Here is a 19,753-nt window from a genome sequence, read left to right as displayed (position 1 = left end):
GATGTGGTAGATCAATTCAATTTATCATACGAGACTTTTAACATAGCTGCGTAGAATTACGGCTTATTATCTGTCACTTTCCGCAAGATCGAATACAGTATTTGCGATACTTGATTAGAATTTCCATAGCTAACAGATCAGACCTATTTTAGAAAGGCATGAGAATTGTGATAAATTCCGTATGAAAAGCGTGGGGTTATCAAAGTGGGCTAACGTAAACGCATTCACGAGGAGCGAATATACTGTCGACTTTGGGTGAGCAAATCTTTCTCGTCAATCAGCGTCCATTGCGCAGTGGGGTTGACTGGTGGCTGTGAGGCCTAATGTATTCATTGTGTTGAAAATATCTTGCGTAGATCACCCTCTGACAACTATGCTTCGGAAGACACATCAGTCTCACTAGGCGATTCCAGTCTTGTAGCTTTTTCGGTGGCGTCACCACTTGTTAAGATATCTAGCTATTTTCATGCGGGTGTTTTTGTTACTACTACCACTATTTGCAAATTTCTATAAGGGTGATACCCCGTTTGCCTTCATATCCTCCCTACCACACGATGGGCATGGTACAACAAATTACTCACTGTGGAGAAACTGGCAGTGACTGCCTGTCAAGCACGAGCTTGGGTGTGTTATGGAAGCACCATTCATAAGAGCGAATTAAACCCCATGAGCGTAAAAATTGGAACACTTATGACATTACCCGCATCTACGTATCCCGGAAGAGAGACTTTCTTCAAAACCTTGGTGCCAATGAGCTTTATTTTTGTATATAGCTAAGAACAAGACGAAGATGCCAATAAGAAGACGGCAACTGATTAACTTAATTTACCGAGTTAGGTTCATCTTAACATATGTATGTATAAGTACCATGTCGATTGGCATAAGGAAGGAAATAAGATATGTGGAGTGATGACGGGGCGGGAATGACAAAATCAAAAGCTGAATGACTCGTGGTATCGTCCGAAGCGGAAGAGGAAAGCGGCAATAAAAATGAGAAGGTTCTGCAGGAAGAGTGCGACACCCGGCCAGACGGGCTTGATATTGCCGGTAACGTAGGAGGCGAACATTACCCATGCGGCAGCGATTAGAGTTACAAAGTTAGTAAGCACGCCTACAAACAACACGGTGCAGGCTTTCGGGTCCTCAATATCACTCGTTAACTGGCAAGCGATAAAAAATTGTAAATTGAGCATCTCAGTAACACGTGAACAGTTGCGACTTAGATTCTGGAATACATCTGCCGACAATAGTAAAAGTTGCACAAGTAACCTGTTTACACGCACCCCAGGGAGCAAAGTGTACTCTTTTTGGAAAACTATCACAGATATCAACACACTGCTAACAAATACTGGTGCAGATGTGGATTTCATTGAACCACTGATATAGACTATTAGCAATTTGTAATTTACTCAGTCTATTCCACAACCAGTTGCTTGAGAAGCGGTCATTAAATATCTTAAAATGTAGTATTGTGAACAGGTGCTATTCTTACCGCGTGTTGAGGTATGATGTTGAGAAGTATGAATCCCACAGTAGCGATAGCCCCAATCGCATGAGTTGGATGAGGCAAGGACTCCGGCCCATAGCATGCAGCGGCATCAATAATAACCCACCATCCGCATGCGAATGCAATGCCAGATAAGACAGCAACGATTGTATTTCGAAGACCAACATCAATGTTAACTTCGGGGAACCGCCGATAAGAAACCATGGGCGTGGGATTCCTACGCGTTAGACGAGACAAAAAATTCGTAAGATTCGTATCAGGTACGATTTCGGGACCATTGAAACAAGCCATATGCGCATTTTAATACTGTTTACGTGTATGTTTCTACTAATATCACAAGCTATTTAACCGCCGAAAATTAAAAACGCAATGAACGGTAATTCTATATCCCCGAACAATTTTTGTTTTTTAACATGTAGGTTTTTTGCTATTGTATTGTGCAGGTTTAACACTTGTTTTCACGGCGCTAAAAGCAATCATTGTCAAAGTGCTCTTCGTGTAATTTATCAATGCGTACTTATTTTGAGGTCAGGCAAGCACTTCTTTAACTGCTTGCAATAGTGCTCTAATTTTCATTCAATAACTTCCACATTAAGCTCGTTTAATGTTTTATGAGCTCATAAATATTTCTCAGTAAATCCCCTCTTTTAAGTGAATACTATGCAACTTAGGAAGATCTACTTGCATGGTAAAAATCACTTTGCCTTCGGTGACAATAAAATTCGGTCTTAGTAGATAAACCGGTTTATTTCCAAAGTTATACAAAGAGCTCATCGCGATAAATCGTCAACCCATTTTACTTAGCATTGCTGAATTATAGACTCATTCAACTCGCAATCCTGCTACCCGTTTACAAAGTTGTATTGCAAAACACTTTTGACTATACTGTAGCGTCCCGAGACATCCCCGAAGATGAAAGGAAACACAACACTGGGTCAGAATACATATATTCTGCATAGAGAAAGTACTAGGGCTACTGGTATGGCCCGAAGACCAGACCACCCTGAGTGGTACAATGGCTAAGTCAGAAGTCGCTCCTCACCAAAACCGAGCGTTTAACAACCAACGTACTACACTACCCTTCAAGTGGTAAGCGGTCAGTTTACTCCAGCCACGTGACTGGGTGGACGCCATGAGCTTCTAAGGCGGGGACATACCCCGATCCTCTTTAAACCTCGATAACCTGATGGCTTCCATCATTCTTCTCGAATATAATATGTACTCCTTTACCCAATCTTCACGCCCCAGGAAACTGAAATCGAAAGCGGAAGAAAGGAACAGGGAATCCGTTACAGAAATATATTCCTCTTGAAATGTATCAGCTCATAACTTTCCTAAACAGATTTTGGTCCAAAATGTTAACGTCCCAAAGCTGAGTAGCTTGACACGCGGTCAAGCATTTCTACTTCCCTGACTACGTAGTTCCCCGTAGATTGTACACTACTAACGACTACCAGTACACTTTACCGCTACTGCCTTTAACGCTGATCGGCAAAGATCTTTGGAGATGGCCTCTAGCCGACACAATTTCTCGCGGCACCCATATGTTATGTACTTGTGTTCGTGCTTATCCTGACTCCTGTCCTGTTAAAACTACATCGCTGCCGTGCTTGATTTCCAGGAATTGAAAACCGTTCCCTTTCAGATCTAAGGATGATAAAGGCTGTCAAACTTCGTAAAACTAAATATTTTGGTTTTGGACAAGTGATTAATAAGTTGAGAATTCTTGCCCCATCTCTGTCGATAGTCGCTACCGGAAAAACCAAATCTGTCATCTCAAACTGCCCACCTTTTAAAGTGGATCAATTTCGATTTAAACGCGTATACTCAGTCACACTCACACAAACATCTCTTCAAGACAAAGCTGTAGGAAAGGGAAATCCACAGGGATTGAGAGAAAATAAAGAAGCAGAACATCCATTGGATCGTACAAGCAAGCAAATATCGTTAATCTAAGCCAAAAAGGAGTTCGAACAGACAAAACCGAGCACCTCTACAGCAGCCACATTAAAAGAGCAGTATTCGGTGCCACCGCCGCCATCGTCCTGATCGTTCCTGCAGCGACCTACATTGATTCGGTCCGTCGGCGCGGTCACCAGACACTCACTACCGAAAGTTGGACTGGGTCCTGACTGCCCGCTCTGCAATCCGGCATCCAGTCGCAGACCTGGCGGGCCCCCGCCTACGCCACCGCCCACTTCAAGAGCACTCTCCGTCGCTTGCTGAAAGTACTCCAAGCCACTAGATATCCTCCACTTGTATACAACTTCGGGAGTGGGTCGCAGGCGAAAGAGGAAGCTCTCCCCACTGCCGTAGAAGCCGCGATCCCCAGTAGACCAGCGGTGAGTGACGAATGCGCCGAAGAGGCCCTCCCTCGAGGCCGTAGCAACGAGGATGAAGGTCTGCGGGCGACCGGTTGTATCGGCGTGGAGACCGCAGAGGCGGTAGAGGCTGCGCAAGGAGGAACCGTCACGCTCGGTGTAGAAGATGACCTTGGGTAAAGAGAATTGTGCGATGTTTTCGTCTCTCACGGCTTGCATCAGGAAATCCAACTCCGCCGCACTGGCCAGATTTGAGACGTTGACATGGCCAGGAGTGGTGGTGGGAGCGGTGACGGCAGCAGCGAATCGACGCGCCTCGAACTCCGCCCTCACCTGGCTGTACGCAGTGAAGGTACGCTGGCCTGGAAGTACGCACGGCATCACAAGGCTGTCGACGATATCCACACCTCCATTTGAGGCTGTGAGGACAAGCAAAAATTCCGATGTCATAAGATATGTACCGGCAGATTAGCAAATTAGTCAAGGTGATTAACAGATCAAGAGATGATTCAAGCACCCACAGGAAGAACAATCGTGAACAGCAGTCAATGCGAAACCCTTAAAAAGTAGGAAGATATGATAAAGTGACTTTGGCAAAAAAACCTCAAATTTTGACGAAGTTTGAATTTTACCAGTTATAAATCGAATGTGCATTCGGTGTTAAATGTTTTAAATCTACTACACTAAATAGGATCCGATTTTGGAAGTGAAAATATGTGAAAAGCACCAATACGACAAAAACATACTGCAGACAATCTTTCGGAATGTAAAAATGCTTGGATTACAAAAAAAAACGCTGTGAAAATCGGGAACAAAACTTTTGAATCACCTATCGGATTATGTAGTGCTAGACGAAAGATTATTGGACGTAGTGGTTATGATGGACGTGCACCAAGTCGTTAATGAAAGGTGGAGCATTTCAAACGCAAACGAAGTCTGTCGCAAAGAAATTGGCGTAAAACCAATAATACGGGAGTTGTAGAGGAGCTCCTTCAATAAAAGTTCAACCGCAAATTGACTTTTAGAATCGAGTCTGCACACCTCAATGAATTTCGTAGTTGCAAGATAAACAGTGGGTTTGAGTCAGAATTTTGCGTAGAGGTAAAAATGAACTCAGCCAGGAGCATTCAATCGCAGCCAAAAGTAAGGTACAAGAAAATTGGTCATAATTCAGTAGAAGTATTTTCTTACAAAAAAGCTTTAACACTGCCTTTTATCCTTCCATAAAGTTGTCAATATATCAGTAGCACGATCAAAAAACCATCTTTGTCGAGATATCCATCTAGAAAAGGATATTGAGAAAAATAAACCTGGATTTTCAACTCAAAACTCGGAGTATGTCTGTATGAAAGACAAAAAAGGTTAGTTATTAATCTATTTATGGGCATGGAAAATGAAATATCAAACAGGATCTATTTTAAACTTCACCTAGTGAAAATTGAACAGGCTGCATCAAAGGTGAGTTTGTTGTTTTAGCGTTATTGCAACATTAAGAAAAAATGAATTTACTTAGAAAACGAAATAAAACAATCAACTGAGACGCGCCCTAGGCTGAAGCACTGACGACCTACAGCAGCGATGGTAGGTGCCATTGCAGAGTAAAAACTGCATTTCCAGACACGCTGTAGCCAATGGGGGGACGAGGGACACAGAGCAGAGGGAGGATCCATCCAGGTAAGAAGAGGAATGACTCACTACTCTTTCCCATGCCCCAACCATCACAGCACAAATCTCCTCCAATCGTAATACACTCAGCAGAAGGTAATTAAATGAAGGAAACCAGTAACTAAAATTACGGGCAGCGGTTTCCAATTGATAAGAAACAATACAGACATTTCATCAACTAACCTACTTTTCCCTGAAAAGCTTTACGACCTCTCACAATAACTGGAATCAGTTTTGCCCAAGTTAGGTATTGAATATCCAGTTGGGAAGCAACGACTTCTGTACATTTGTGACAATAAACTGCAGATATATACGTTGTTTAGATTATGATAATAGTTGCTGAGCCAATTTATTTTTGAAAGGAAAATCAGGGCCTGAATCGATCCACACTCTAATAACTTGGCCATAGTGGATTCAATAAGGGAAAAGAAGGATTGTTTACCATCGAGTTTGCCGATTCCAAAATCATGGGCTTTTGATTTGAGTGCTCTACATCCGATCTCCTAAGAGCTTTGTTGTCCCATTCTTGCGTATACTACTCAAATGTGTTATGGAACTTTATGGGATTGGGGTTCATGCATATTTCAGCTTCAAAGACCCCAAGGCAATGAAACCTAACCTTCAGTTTATATGATATCGGCTTCTTTTCTTGCAATCAGAATTAGTGCTTTCCGCGGGAATATGAGACCAATCCAAAAAGGAAAAATTTGCGAACATATTTTCAAATGATTGATAAATAGGAAAAGAAAAAAATTGACAAAACTTTACAAGATCACCATTTTTTTTGAAGCCCAAAATAAGCACATTAGTGACAAGACTTTTCCTTTCATGATGCGGTATTTAAGCCTCTTCAGGGATGATGGGAATGCGGATGTGAGCTAGATGAAATATTACAGTCGTGCTACGCAAATGGATAAATTGTCAAGAGGAAATTTTTCAATGAAAACCAATCCAATTTAAGGTACTGCACAAGCATCAAGTACAAACAAAACAATGAGATGAAACAGAAAAGACGTCTTTAATAAACACCAAGAACAAAAGCGTCCTTTCCATTATAAACTCATAAAAGATCCACGAAACGTACCACAAGGTATCTAGAACCTAACCGCACGAGTGGTCTAATCAAAAGCGAAAAGTTAGTTAATTTCGTTAGACAATGCGCAAAGGCTAGCAGCAGCGATGAATAAGTGTGAGCACCCAGCTTACCCTGTAGACGCGCCGTTTCCATGTCTTGCTGAAACAAAGGAATTAAATTTGATATTAAAGCGTCTTTTGGCTAGTCCGTTTACTACCAAGTGGCAAAAACTGCTTATTGGAGCATGAAAATATGCAACCTAATGGAAAAGGATGAAGTAATTGTACCCATTTCCGGAGTTAACGTTTACTACTAAATTCAAAAAGAGGGCACAGGAGGTACCCAGAAAATGAGACATTGGAATTAAGGCCCGTAGTAAAAGCAAGACATTAAAAGTCCTGTGTAAAAAACCTTGAAACGCTTTTTAGGTTTTACAATTCACCTATTCCCCGTATTACAACAAAGCCGAGTGAGTAATAATTTTATTCCAAATATTGAGCAAAATATAGCGAGATTTCAAATGTGCAGGTAGTCAAACTATACTGCTTATTCAAGATAAAGCATAAAATTGTATAAGATGCAAGCTTAGTTCTAATTGCAATTTATGACCAACCGACAACCTGCCACAAACAGCCCAACTGGTCTGCAGTGTCAAAATGAAAAAAAAAGAGGCCAAACTAATATTTTAAACATTTCACTGACTGAAGCAAACGACCAAAACGAATATTCAAACATAAAAGGAATTCAGCTGCTGGTGTTCACTAAAGGCTCGAATTAATTTACGACAGGGAAACCTTGTTCTTTGATACGGTAATAAATTAGCATGGTAGAACGATGTCCCTCTGTGATCAAAATAGAAGAATTCTGTTAACGACTTTATACTTGTATTAATTGCTTTTAAAATATGTGAGCCTACCATTTAGAGACGCATGCACAAGTAGCATTTGAGGATGTTTAGTAGAAAATACGTACAATGGGCAGAGCTTAAAAGTATGCTTAGCCACTTAACCTCTTTTCAAAAGTTGAAGTGACAAATTGGTTCAGTAAGAGCAAGATCAGAGTTGTTAGCATGTTATTTAAGTTAAAATTATTAACTGAAAAATAACCCTCCTTATTAAATCATTAAAATTTGCGAATTGAGCATAAATTTAGAAAAAGATTTCAAGTGCAGTTACAAAATTAGCACTTTATGCACGCATTCAGCCATACAAATAATGGTGGAAACGTAATTCAACCAACCAGACCTTGGCACAATTTGGCTGCTTTTCGAACAGCGGCCTCGACTTGCCGCCGCGAAAGTTGGCGGATTTTGAAGGCCTCCTTAAGCAGAGCACGCGCCTTCGAGGCTGGGTAGGCGGTGGCAACAGACTTAAGCAAATCAGCACTCCCCCCCTCTTCCCCATCCTCATCTCCTTCCACCTCCTCTCTCTTCCCCTGCGCCAACTTCCACAGCTGCGAAAAAGCAAAAAAATGCAAAGACAAGGGAGTTAGGTCTTCATTCAAAAGAAAACACCGACTTCTTTGTGGTGTTCTATTATCAACCTGTCTGTCTGTTTTTTGATTAAACAACTACATAGCTACTTAAAGCTGAACTAAATAACGTAAGGAAATTCCTTCAAATAAGATCCGCATATTTAGGATAAATTAATAAAAAAATATTCCAAAATAATTCCCTGTACGGATTGACAAATAATCGCGATAACTAAGCAGACAATTAGTGAAAAAAAAATATATGATCCACGGAGCGCTATACTGGGGAAATTTTGTTCTTATGCCAGTGATGGAAACAGAATGACCAATATCAAATCACGGCGGAGATATACACACCAGGATCATTTATCAAACTATTAATGCATTCAAAAATGTTTTTCCTATAGCGATGTGTAAGTCTCTTGTGGAAGGGATTAAATACTTATCCAAATATCAATGTAAAAATCAAATTAGGTTTATGCATTCCTCCACTACATTAAGTGTAATAGAATTGGACAATTAAACACCAAATTAACCTGGCACATTTTGCAAACCTGACAAATTAATCTCAGATCAAGTGACACTTCTTAGTACTTTTTTTCCGCCTCTAAGGTGAAAACTCGAAATGCATCACACCCTCGCTGAAGAGAGAGCGGAAAAAAAAATAAACTTTCACAACCAAACTAATTAAAAAATTATAATGACTCGAATCTTGTAAAATTATTTTTGAAGACGAACTAAACCCTGATAATGTGCTACAAATATTAAAAATGCTTAAAAACTGTGGAAAATTCCCAAGAATTTTTATTTTAAGCAAATTTTTTCCAATCAGGTTAATGATGTACATGGGGCATGCTTCCAGAAGGAGGTGATTAATTATTTAGACCGGTTGTTACGCTTAGCCTGCCAACATACATTCGCAAACGGTGCTTACCAGTGATAAAGTGTCCTAAGCATCTGCCTCCGATGCTCGGACAAAAATAGCGAGAAAGTTGTTTCTAAAACCTTACCTTATTCACTTTATTTAGTGAAAAAGTGCTTTGACTCTAGTTCTTCTCAAATAGACCGTCAACGTTACATATCTAACTCGAACAAATTATTAGTATAAACTCGAACCCAGAAACGTTAGGAAGAAGTAATAGAAGATAGTAAAATCGTCCACTGATATGGAGGAAAATGACCCAGCTAACCAATGGGAAAGCACTGTGCACTGACATGAAAAGTTACGGTTCAAGCAGTGAGTGCTATCCAAATCGTCGCCCACTAGTAGCAAGAGAATACCCCACGATGAGGCAGCAAAGTATTTCTTGTTCTAAGTTTTAATTGTTAACCTTTTATGGTGGAGTTCCAAAGTCCGGCCTCAACATGTTAAGTATGACTATAATCTTAGAACAAATAGAAATAAAGAATTAAATGCAAAATCCAGCGTACTAGCACTTTAAACTGAGAAAAAGGGACTATTTTAAATACAACCTCGAACTACATCTTAACGAATTTTCTACTGAGAAATGGAAGTCTGCATTCTTTTAGGGGATTCTTACTCTCAAGCGTGTTTTTTCCTATCGAAGGCATTAAACGGGTGATGTGTTGTTGAGAATCTCCATTCTAAGCCGAAGAGTTTAGTTACTTTTCAGGTACATTTGCATTCGTCAAATGTAAAATAGTTTTGCAGCATTCCAATTCGTAACCAAATTCCAAATCGTACTATTTGTGTGCATTGATGATGTCCCATGTAAAAAGTGAGAATAATGAGCGTCAGCATGTCGCAGTGATCAAAGGGCTGTTACTGAGCTTTGACGATGTGCTCATCACTACGCAGTATAAAGTCCAAATTCCTGACATTCAGAGTAGTCCATGAATGTTATAACCGATAATAGCTCTAAGTTGGACGCGCAATACTTATCTAAAAATAGTTTGGAACAAAATTTGAGGTTTTTCAAGTATTACCCTTTAGTCGCCTGAATATAGAACCGAAGTAAAATTAGATGCTTTAGAATTTATTTGGACCACACAAAAGCCGTTTGCGAGTAGATGTGTCCAATAAACGAAGACGAATAACTAGCCAGTTTTCAGCGCCGTTGACATGCAAAAAGGCGGTGGAGGGGTGGAGCGTGTAAGCCTCTCCACACACGTCAATTCGATTTGATCTCAGGCTAAAATGTGTCCTTCGTTGGTGTGCGGCGCTACTGCATCTATGTGCACGCATGTGAGTTGACATTTATTCGCACGCAGTACCAATTTGACTGCCTTCCATCGTATCATCTAATTACATTTCCCTACAAAACCAGCAACAATAATTTTGCCATCACCACCACTACCTTTCTCTCTTTCAAAATATTGTTTTCATGACAAAACTTAGAATGCGAAGCATAAAATCACATACCTCTAGAGTTAGTAGTGTGCACGAATGCCCACCGCCATCCTATGTAAACAGACATTCAAAAGATCAAAGACAAAGCCGAAGTGGTTCCATGTCACTGCCCCAGTAACGATCAATCCCCCAGATGACAAAACAGAGAAGCGCCAAAGGCTATTCTAATTAATGGGATTAAAACTTGATTTCAAGAGTTACCATCAACTAAAGGAAACTTGTTTAAAAGGATCCCCTTTAAGAAATGAGGAAACGATATCAAAATTGGACATTCTTTGCATTCAATAACTCCTTGCAAAGTCTCAAAGCAAAGAGAAGATTCGCTTTAACTGGAGACTGGCCGGTATTTCAGATACCATTACTAGGTTCACGACAAATGACAGTCATGAATTATGATTGATTAATTTCAACCTATTAAATGGAAATTAAATAAATTAAACAATCGGTAAAACGACGAAAAAAAAACTTGGATCTCACAGCTTTAAAGTTATCCAAAAACATTCAATGAACAAACTAGACTCTCTATCCCTATTTAAGTTAGTGAAAAATAATTAAGCAACATCATATTAGGAGAGGCCACGCTCAAAAAACCCAAATATTTTAAATATTTAAAAAGGCCTTTTCCATTTAAAAGAAATTTTACATTTTTACATCTTATAATTGCAGGCACTCCCATTAGTCTTCACAGTGTTCAAGTCCATTACGCTAAAAAAAACAATGTGAAATTAAGTTACGACAGCGAAACGCTGTAAACATATTCATCTGTTTACCCGGACTTGATTAATGCACACGCCAAATGTGGCCCGCCTGCAGGAGTAGTGCAACAATGAACGCATTAACAGGGTGGCTCTGAACAATTCATTGCTAGTAGTATTCAAGAAAAGAAATTTGACTTCCTGATTTTTATGTGCTAATTGGATAAAATGCCATTACCTATTGCACCTTTAATTGGGATAAGCCGGAAATTTGAATCATATAACTAATTCACCGTTGTTAGAATGATTTAGATCCGTTTACTTGAACTAGGAAATACAATATTGTCGACGTGTTTTTCGTTTGAGCACTAACTCAGGGAGGTCTTATTCACCGCTTAGTCAAAATATGTTTTATGAAAATTATCCATAACGTTGTCGGCGAATTCGGCACTTCGTTCAAAAAGACCTTAAAGCCTCGAACAAGGATTTTGCTAGTAAAACTCGCGCCACTGTAATGAAAAGTTCCTTCCCCTTGTTGAAAGGTGACAATTTTACCCCTTACCTCTTTAACGCACTTTTGGAACATCAAAACGACACGTTTGCGGGAGTTGAGCTTGTTTTATGGGTTCTAGAATACGCCATTTGCTCACCAACAAGTTTTTAAGTTGTGGAAGGTTTCCGATAATTTTACGTTTTTTTAGGAGGAGAGCTTAAGTAGAAATTGTGAATTGAAGTGAAATGATAGGGAGAGGACAAATGCCTCCATCTACTATGGTCCGAGGGGCACTACCGAAGCCGATTTGCTGCATAAGGATACTCTTGAACACGAATTTTGATGCTGGATAAGGGGATAATGTAGTAACAGTAAAAAACGGTGTCTCCAAATTCGACCTACTGTTCTTCGACAAAAGTGGTGGCAGCATTTGTTTAAAGGTGGGTCACTTTATTGATACTATAGAGCAATAAAATCGGAGTTACATGATATGCTTCCATTTACAGCTGGAGAGGTTTTCCCCCACCCAAATGTCCGAGAGAACCCAATAATCCCGATCGGTAAAAGAATTCCAATTTCAACTCCTGAACACTACTTTTCAGCGTGCAGATGCATGAAGCTGGTAAAATTACGTTTACTTTGAAAAAAAAATGGTTGGTAGATGATTAAATCAGATTTAAAATTCTTGATTATACGAGGCTAACGATGTCTTAATTTGTAATAATTTTCCGGAGGATTGCCCACAACGTATCTCAGCGCGAAATTTCAAACCTCCTGTCGCGAATCCAATAAACAACATAGATGATGAGCCACGCTTTTAAGAAAAAACAAGTGTCGTGAACGTTACTTTGGAGCAGGAATCTGGTGCAGATCAACTTCCAGCCTAAAAAACTGTACTAAAACAAGCCACGATACCACGTCGAATAAAAAGTTGTGCTTTATGGTACGGTATATTGTATTACAGCGCGGGATCGTGATACCTGTGCACGAAAGAGAGTTCACTGTGGGCATCAATGTATCCGTAATTTCAACTTGGTTTGGTTGACCATTACCGATACTAGATATGCTAGCCATTTCAAAACAAAATTATTTAAAAGAACACGAAATGCACCTTGAAATTCAATAACTTTTCCCTAATAAATGTAGTGCTATAAAAATAATGACGTTCAACAATCATGATCCAAGTTCATACGCCATTTCAGTGTAAGATTTTTAATCAAATATAAATACATTACGGGAAAAATTTGTAACCTACATGTGAAAAAACTGCCAATAAGGCTCTACTGAACCCGAAACTATGGCATACATTTTAAGTTTCATGAGACGCAAATATGAACAAAGCAGACAAAAATGTTGCAATCAAATATTAAGGGTAACATTAGACACCATGCACACAACAATTTCGCCTTACCCGTGAGGAGCCACAGGGAATTAGAATGAAAGGTTAAAACAATAACATCATTTCGGTCGAAATTGTGTGGAATATCTCGGAAGACTAGCAGAAGAAATCGCCAGTGGAAGATACACAAAATATAAAATGTAGAAAAATATAATCTGGGATGCAAATTACCATGTGCAAGCTTCTGGTCAATTCAAAGGAAACTTCTACGTTACAACCAATAAAACTTCAGTTTTGTTGCAAAATGACGCCATGCAAAGAACGCTAGACCTCAGACAAATTTAAACGACATTAGAAAAGCATTACAAACTAAAAATGGATTATGCAGCATGGCTGACGTTTTGGTTTGGAATCGAACTAATAGACGTTTTAAAACTATTTTGAAAGTTAACAGCCAGTTACGAGACTACATAACGCACTGCTACCTATGGGGAATCGGATTAATTTCAATTGCATCAATCTCCGAGATTGTGATATGTCAGAGGCGGAGTAATTTCTCCAAGCGTTAGCAGAAAGGGAGACTTAAAAAGAATTCTTTTTTCCGTTGTACGACACGCCACCACCTGAAGCAATTCAACGAGCCGTTGAATGAAAACGTTAGACTTACAACAAAACCCATCCTGAAGAGAACCTTGACGCCCTCTGCGAGGAAACAGTCCACAATCGGCACCAGACACTCAAAGGGCACGAACCACACGGCTATAGGCCAGGCGGCAAGCGCATCGCTCTGCTTCTGTTTCACACTCCCCTTCCTTCTACCTATCCCTTTACTCTTCCCTCCGCCCACCTCCTCGATTGCAGGGAAGTTTAAGAGACTCCAATGAAGGAACGTGGAGGACTTGGTGTCAAGCAGGGCTTCGAGGGCGAGACAGCGACTGCGCCAGAGACTCTTGGATTGCGCCACGCGCTCGTCTGGCGCTGCGTCGAGCAGAGCACGCATACAGGCGAGGGCAGTGCGTGGGCGCAAGTAATGCAACATAAGGGCAGCCAACGGCCAGACGTGCGGCGCGTAGACAACATGGGGCCGCGAGACCGCAAGGTCGTGAAGCACCGCAAGGTGGATGGCCTGCCCTCGTGCGTTTAGGTGGTATGTGGGCTGTAGCCGACGGTCAGCCCATTCCTGACCGACCAACAGGCTCTGACGCTCCGGAGAGGGCTGAGGCGTCTCGTCCTCAGCTCGAGGCAATGCTGACCCAGCCTCCTCCCTGTCGCTAGGACTCTGCAAGTGCGCGTAAGCCAGCCATTTATCATTCGGTTGATTTGCATCATGGTAATGCTAGTCTCATCGATGAACGCCATGCCTACAGTGAAATTTTATCACTCGACTTCATCCCATTTCTTCAGTCTGATTTTTGAAAACTCACTTATCCTTCAAAATTTGTTTCTTTAAGCATCTTAAGATTTTCTGTGTTTAAATTTGGCGGAAACTTAAAAAAAGGGAACCAGAAAAATGAGGAGCTTGAAAATCACATTTTCAGCAGCACTAATCCAAATATTTTACAAATGGTTCATTTACGGGTATTACAACAGTAACGATTAGAGCATAACCAATAATTTGTAACATTAAATTCGGAGATGACTTACTATATTCCAATCTTTCAGCAATACGATATTTGAGAGACTAGTCCTTTTGCGAGATCCATCGAAAGGACCAAACCAATGTTGATTTTAAAATGTTGGATTCCACAGAGTAGCTTGGATGGATCATTAAATTCCGAGGATGTCAGTAACAATTAAATCGCTAGTAGAAGCGGAAATAGTAATATTCCTTACAACTTTTACAATCCAAAGAAAGTTAAAAGATCAAAATCGATTCAAAGAAATTTTGAATTACCGACAAAATTTCCTCATGCCAATTTTACTTTTGAACAAAGAATACTTTATTTAATACCGGCAGAAAATTAACCTATCGAAGGTAAAAAGGAGCTCAGTCTTTAAAGAAGCAATTTTTTAAAGCTTTCTGGGTTAAGCCAAATACGAGCTGAACTGACATACAGCTGATTTTTGATCCAAGTTAAATGAACTTTCATAATGCCCACACGTTGTCTAGGCTGTTCAGTTAATCTATTAATAACGAACATGCGAAATTCCCCTTTTAAATGTAACATAGATGAAAGGTGCCTTTTCGTATAGTATTTTAGGGAATAATCAAGCCTATAACTTTAGTAATTAACAAAGTTGCAGTGCTCAATTGTCAACTCGATAATAGCGACGTTGGATTCTATCCACAAATAAAAACTCATGCTGGTGACGGATAGAAATCACCCCAAAAATGTGTAAAACAATTAAAGATCTGTAACAAAACGTTCCTACATTCCTTCAGCACGTAAATAAAATCACTCAATTTAGACGTTCGCATACACAGCACAGAACAACTCAGTCAGTTGCCCACTGCTTCTCCTGGGAGTATTCTTAGCGTCAGGTTCCAGTATTTCACCAAGCAAGTTAGCTACCCATAGTCGCTTTTCAACATCCGCGCTAGCTAGACTATTCGGTATTTTACCAAACAGACTATTTATCTATGACACGAAAGGTGGTATTCGACTTGATTTTATTGTAAGTAATACACGTTAACAGTATGATATACTCACGCGTTACCATTGTGCTGGTTACTATTATAAACAAAATATGAGCCATTCAAATGAACTCAAGACTCAGTGGAATTTTAATTCACTTAGAATAAAAACCTTCACAACGACATAAAGCAGATGAAATTCGTTTTCATTGTCACTGAAACAGATAACATACAAGAAAGGAGCAGTATCCTACGCAGGAGTAATTGTGCATATAACCAAAAAAATCAATCCGTTTGGCCAAAATAAAAGCGGAATTTCAAGATTCCTCTGTCCAAATACCTTACGATCAGGTTTTAGTCGACTTTGCACCCTCTCATCTCCACGTTTTCTGAATATAACATTAGTAGAATGAAAAAGTACTAGCCCACACATTTTATAAGTGTATCTATCACATAGCGTTAAAGTACCCTTAGCGGATCACGCCCACTTGCTGACCAAATTTGACGCGTGTATTAAATAAGTTTTTCAAATACTATCCAACTGATGTAGTTTGCTTTCACCTAATGGTACGACAGAGTCACTTTTTGTGCATTGGAGCTCCCCCATTATTCAAAAGGAGGAAGAGTTAACTAAACTTTACGTGGAAGGGGATGTTTACCAAGATGGCTTGGAATAAAAATAAAAGCTTAAAGTTGTAGCATCCATTTTCTAACACTAATATCATGGGTGATGAGTCTAAACTTAAATGTGGCAGACACAGAGTTGTTAAAATACCATTCTTTGAACATTGGGCAAAATTTTATTCACAATTCCTAGCTACAAAATTTCATATACTTTATGTGGTTTTATTTTCATAATCGAAAAATTCAGCACTGAATATGGAATATGTAAAAATAAATTGAAGATAAGACAGTTCCACTCACGTTACACCTTATGTAATTGACGATTAGGTGTTTAATGCTGCGACAATCTCTTTGGGTCCCAGCAAAGCAGATTTTTGTACCAAAACTACGATATCCTGTTGGCCAAGTATATCATCTCTCGTCACCTAGGTTTGGTCATTTTCTTTCCCAATTCATATCCTGCTCAAAAATGTAATGCAGGAAGGGGATCGTCGAAACACAACAAAAATAAAAACTCGAGGTGTTATTTGTCAATCAGCCTTTGTAAAATTGTTGATTTGGTTCACGGGTCAAATTTTTGAGTGCCCTCATGCCAAAAATTGAGGCACATTTCGACATTATTGATAGTGTTTAGGTAAAAGTGGGGATACATTTCCTTGATATTTTCAAGAACACAAGAGCATAAATACTGAATGAAACAAGGTACCGTTCGTGATAACTCAGAACAAATCTTCATTAATGCGTTTATTACTTAAGAAATATATGATAAAGATTGTGTTTACACGATCGCGTCGTTATCTGCGAAAACTGTAAGAGTAAAATTTGCAAATATAGTCACCCGACTAATATCCATATTATAAATGTCCCATCATTCATCAACGTTGCAGCTGAATACGTGAATTTCTCCCACCAATTCCTTACGTATTATACCCTACGCAACAAACGTGAAAAGTTGAACTTGAATCACACCTCAGACCAGTAGTTTTAACTAGGTAGGATTCATCAACCAGTGTCAGTGGCACCAAATTACTAGGATAAGTATTCAGCCATAGAAAATCTGCGAAAGGACACATATAACGCATTGAATATACCACAATTAATTTGATATTCCGATTTTTTTGACTGTCTTTACGATCCTCACTAAGCATGGGCGTTGCTCTGAGTGTAATATTATTTATACGTAAATGAATAATCGGAACCCAAATTCAGAAGTGCTGCCATTTCTGAATTTATTCCATAAATACAGACCCACTGTCATACTATTGTGCAGCTTTGCTTAGTGGCTGATGTTAAAGCGAATCTGGCAATTGCATTGCTCGGGCCCCGATTCGAGTGAAAGTGACAAACGCTCAACTCCTAATCGCCATTGACCAAGGACCTTTAGGCTACAGTCCAAATACGGCTGGTTAAACGAACCCAGTGCCTTAGTAACGAAAGAATGTGGCCCACAAAAAGTGAGTAAAAACGCCACTGAAAATACGTCGTAGGATCATCCGGCCAACTCAAAGCATAATTTGATCTTTGGAATGTATTCATGAAACTTTGATAAAGAGGTAGACCTAGAAACTAACTAACAAGCCTCTGCCTTAACGAACATAGCATATATCACCCAACAGTCTATTGCATCTCAAAATTGAGCTGTACTATATTCCTCGTGATCACACAATTTGGATTAGTTTGTCCAAAAAAGTTGATACACTGGAATTTACGAACAACAATGAGGTTGAGTCATCGTTATATCGGTTATTTTTCTCGGCAATAGTTTCAAAATCATGGTGAACTACAATTTGTAATGACACAAGCATAATTGTGCATTTCTCCTTTGCGAAACGATAAGTTGAACTGACATTAAGCTGGACAATAAGATTGTAAGTAGCTCGGAATTTGCTGAGCGTCTTAGTCTTCAGTGCTTTCGTACTCTAAGAAGAAGTTCCCAGAATAATGAAGATAAACTACTACGGTGAGATAGAATCTAGTGTTTATTGCTGACAATACTCTAGGTCGTCATAGTCTTGCTCCCTCGAAATGTTGTCGCTTCCTTCTTACAACGATGGGATAGATCTTTATTAAAAAACAAATTAAACGACAAATGCGAGACTGTCTTTGGGCGAATGCATAATTCCCAAAGATAATATGCTATCTTCCTTTTCCAACTGCATGAAAACATCGGAATTTAATTAATCCTTATACCTTTATCATGCACCTAGTTATTTCCTACAAAGGATTTGAAACAGGAATAGTTAATTCATAGATTTCGGGGAGAAAGTGAGCAGTGATGAATATGGGTGGATGAGTAATATTCATATAGATGAACCAACAGCATCGTCGTAGGTATCAGCCGCATTTTATCGGCCTTGCTTATAAAAACCGCAAATACCTAATTTTCGTGGCCGGAAAATTACTGATATGTCTTGATCAAGTAGTAAGCATTTAAAACTGGTCCATTTTAGTCTGACTAGTGGTTACACAAATATATCAATTTGAAAGATTTCTTTAGTCGAATTCCTTTGACTGTTCGGATTTGATCTTTGTTGGGATGAAAGTTCACATCTCTGCGACCAACGACATGATTTTTTTGCCATATGTTAGCTTTACTGATATCTGATAGCATATATTATGGATAGAGTACAAAAATATATTAAAAGTCGAAGTGGATAAGATATTGCGAGCAATTAACGTGATTGAACATATGGAGAGTATCGGTTCTTCAAAATTATCAGAATCTTCAAAGGACCTATCCGTCTTTTCATAATAATTCAAAATACACATTTACTTGGTTCCCATGCTTTGCATTACCTATATGACGAGAAGGTAATTTTTAATGCAAAGATAAGCGTTGATTTTGCATAACACATGTGCCATGTATTAAAAAGCTGGATCAAAATAGTTGGCGAAATGCTGGTTGGGAAATCAGGCCTGTGTTTTAAAGAGTCACTGATACGTACCTCAATTGAGGTGCCCAGATATCTATTAATGAGGAAAGGCCAAAGTTGTCGCCTGATTGGGTGATTAACTGGAAGATGCAATTTCCTCGCCGCGTGCTTTGGAGGCCTCGGAGAATTAAAATAATGCTGCTCCAAATCCCTCAGTGTACAAATGTGTTCATGTGACCGCAGCGGTGGGAGAGATGCAATATATTCCTCATCAACCAAATCGGTAAAGGGAATACTAAAGAGAACGGTTTGAAAAAACTCCGATGACCAAATCCTGAGAGGTAAACAACGAAAGTCCCAAAAAACGGTATCCAGAACTATTACAGGATAAACATGAACTTTTGCACTCAAAAAGCGGTTTGCAAATGCATGAGCAATAATTATTTGGTTTTTTATCATGTATTCATAAGATAACAAGCGCACACCTTAAAACCATATAAGCAACAGTTTTGGCAAAGCAGATGTGTAAAATTACCTCGCCATAGTGTAAATAGACCACAAAATTAGGAGTGAAACAGCCACATATGACGACGATGCGAGTGACCGCAAGGTTGCTTTGCTCAGTTGTGTCCAGTCAGGCGATAAGTATAATTGCGAACTATCGAGCAATGATTGGCTGATTTGAGGTCATGTAACAGCCTAACAAATAGCAAAATAGTTGTCTTGCTTCCTATTAAAAATTTTA

General features: G+C 39.4%; 2 protein-coding genes across 2 annotated transcripts; both read right to left on the bottom strand. All coding sequences in view use genetic code 11, as the record gives it.

Moving 5' to 3' along the window:
- Nucleotides 1-932: 932 nt before the first annotated feature.
- Nucleotides 933-1,798, bottom strand: EGR_08069 (Transmembrane protein 50B; the record flags this gene model as incomplete). The annotated part of the gene is made up of 2 exons (XM_024497318.1): nucleotides 933-1,160; nucleotides 1,493-1,798. The coding sequence occupies 2 exons, from the start codon at nucleotides 1,796-1,798 to the stop codon at nucleotides 933-935; spliced, it is 534 nt and encodes a 177-aa protein (XP_024348256.1).
- Nucleotides 1,799-3,459: 1,661 nt separating this feature from the next.
- On the bottom strand, nucleotides 3,460-19,504 carry EGR_08068 (hypothetical protein; the record flags this gene model as incomplete). Its single annotated transcript, XM_024497317.1, has 6 exons — nucleotides 3,460-4,247; nucleotides 6,700-6,727; nucleotides 7,808-8,020; nucleotides 13,604-14,215; nucleotides 19,081-19,342; nucleotides 19,494-19,504. 6 exons carry the CDS (start codon nucleotides 19,502-19,504, stop codon nucleotides 3,460-3,462), a joined length of 1,914 nt encoding a protein of 637 aa, XP_024348255.1.
- Nucleotides 19,505-19,753: the final 249 nt, after the last annotated feature.

This window comes from Echinococcus granulosus, assembly GCF_000524195.1.
Source record: "Echinococcus granulosus chromosome Unknown EG_S00095, whole genome shotgun sequence".
Lineage (NCBI taxonomy): Eukaryota > Metazoa > Platyhelminthes > Cestoda > Cyclophyllidea > Taeniidae > Echinococcus > Echinococcus granulosus.
This window is presented reverse-complemented; position numbering and strand designations above follow the sequence as displayed.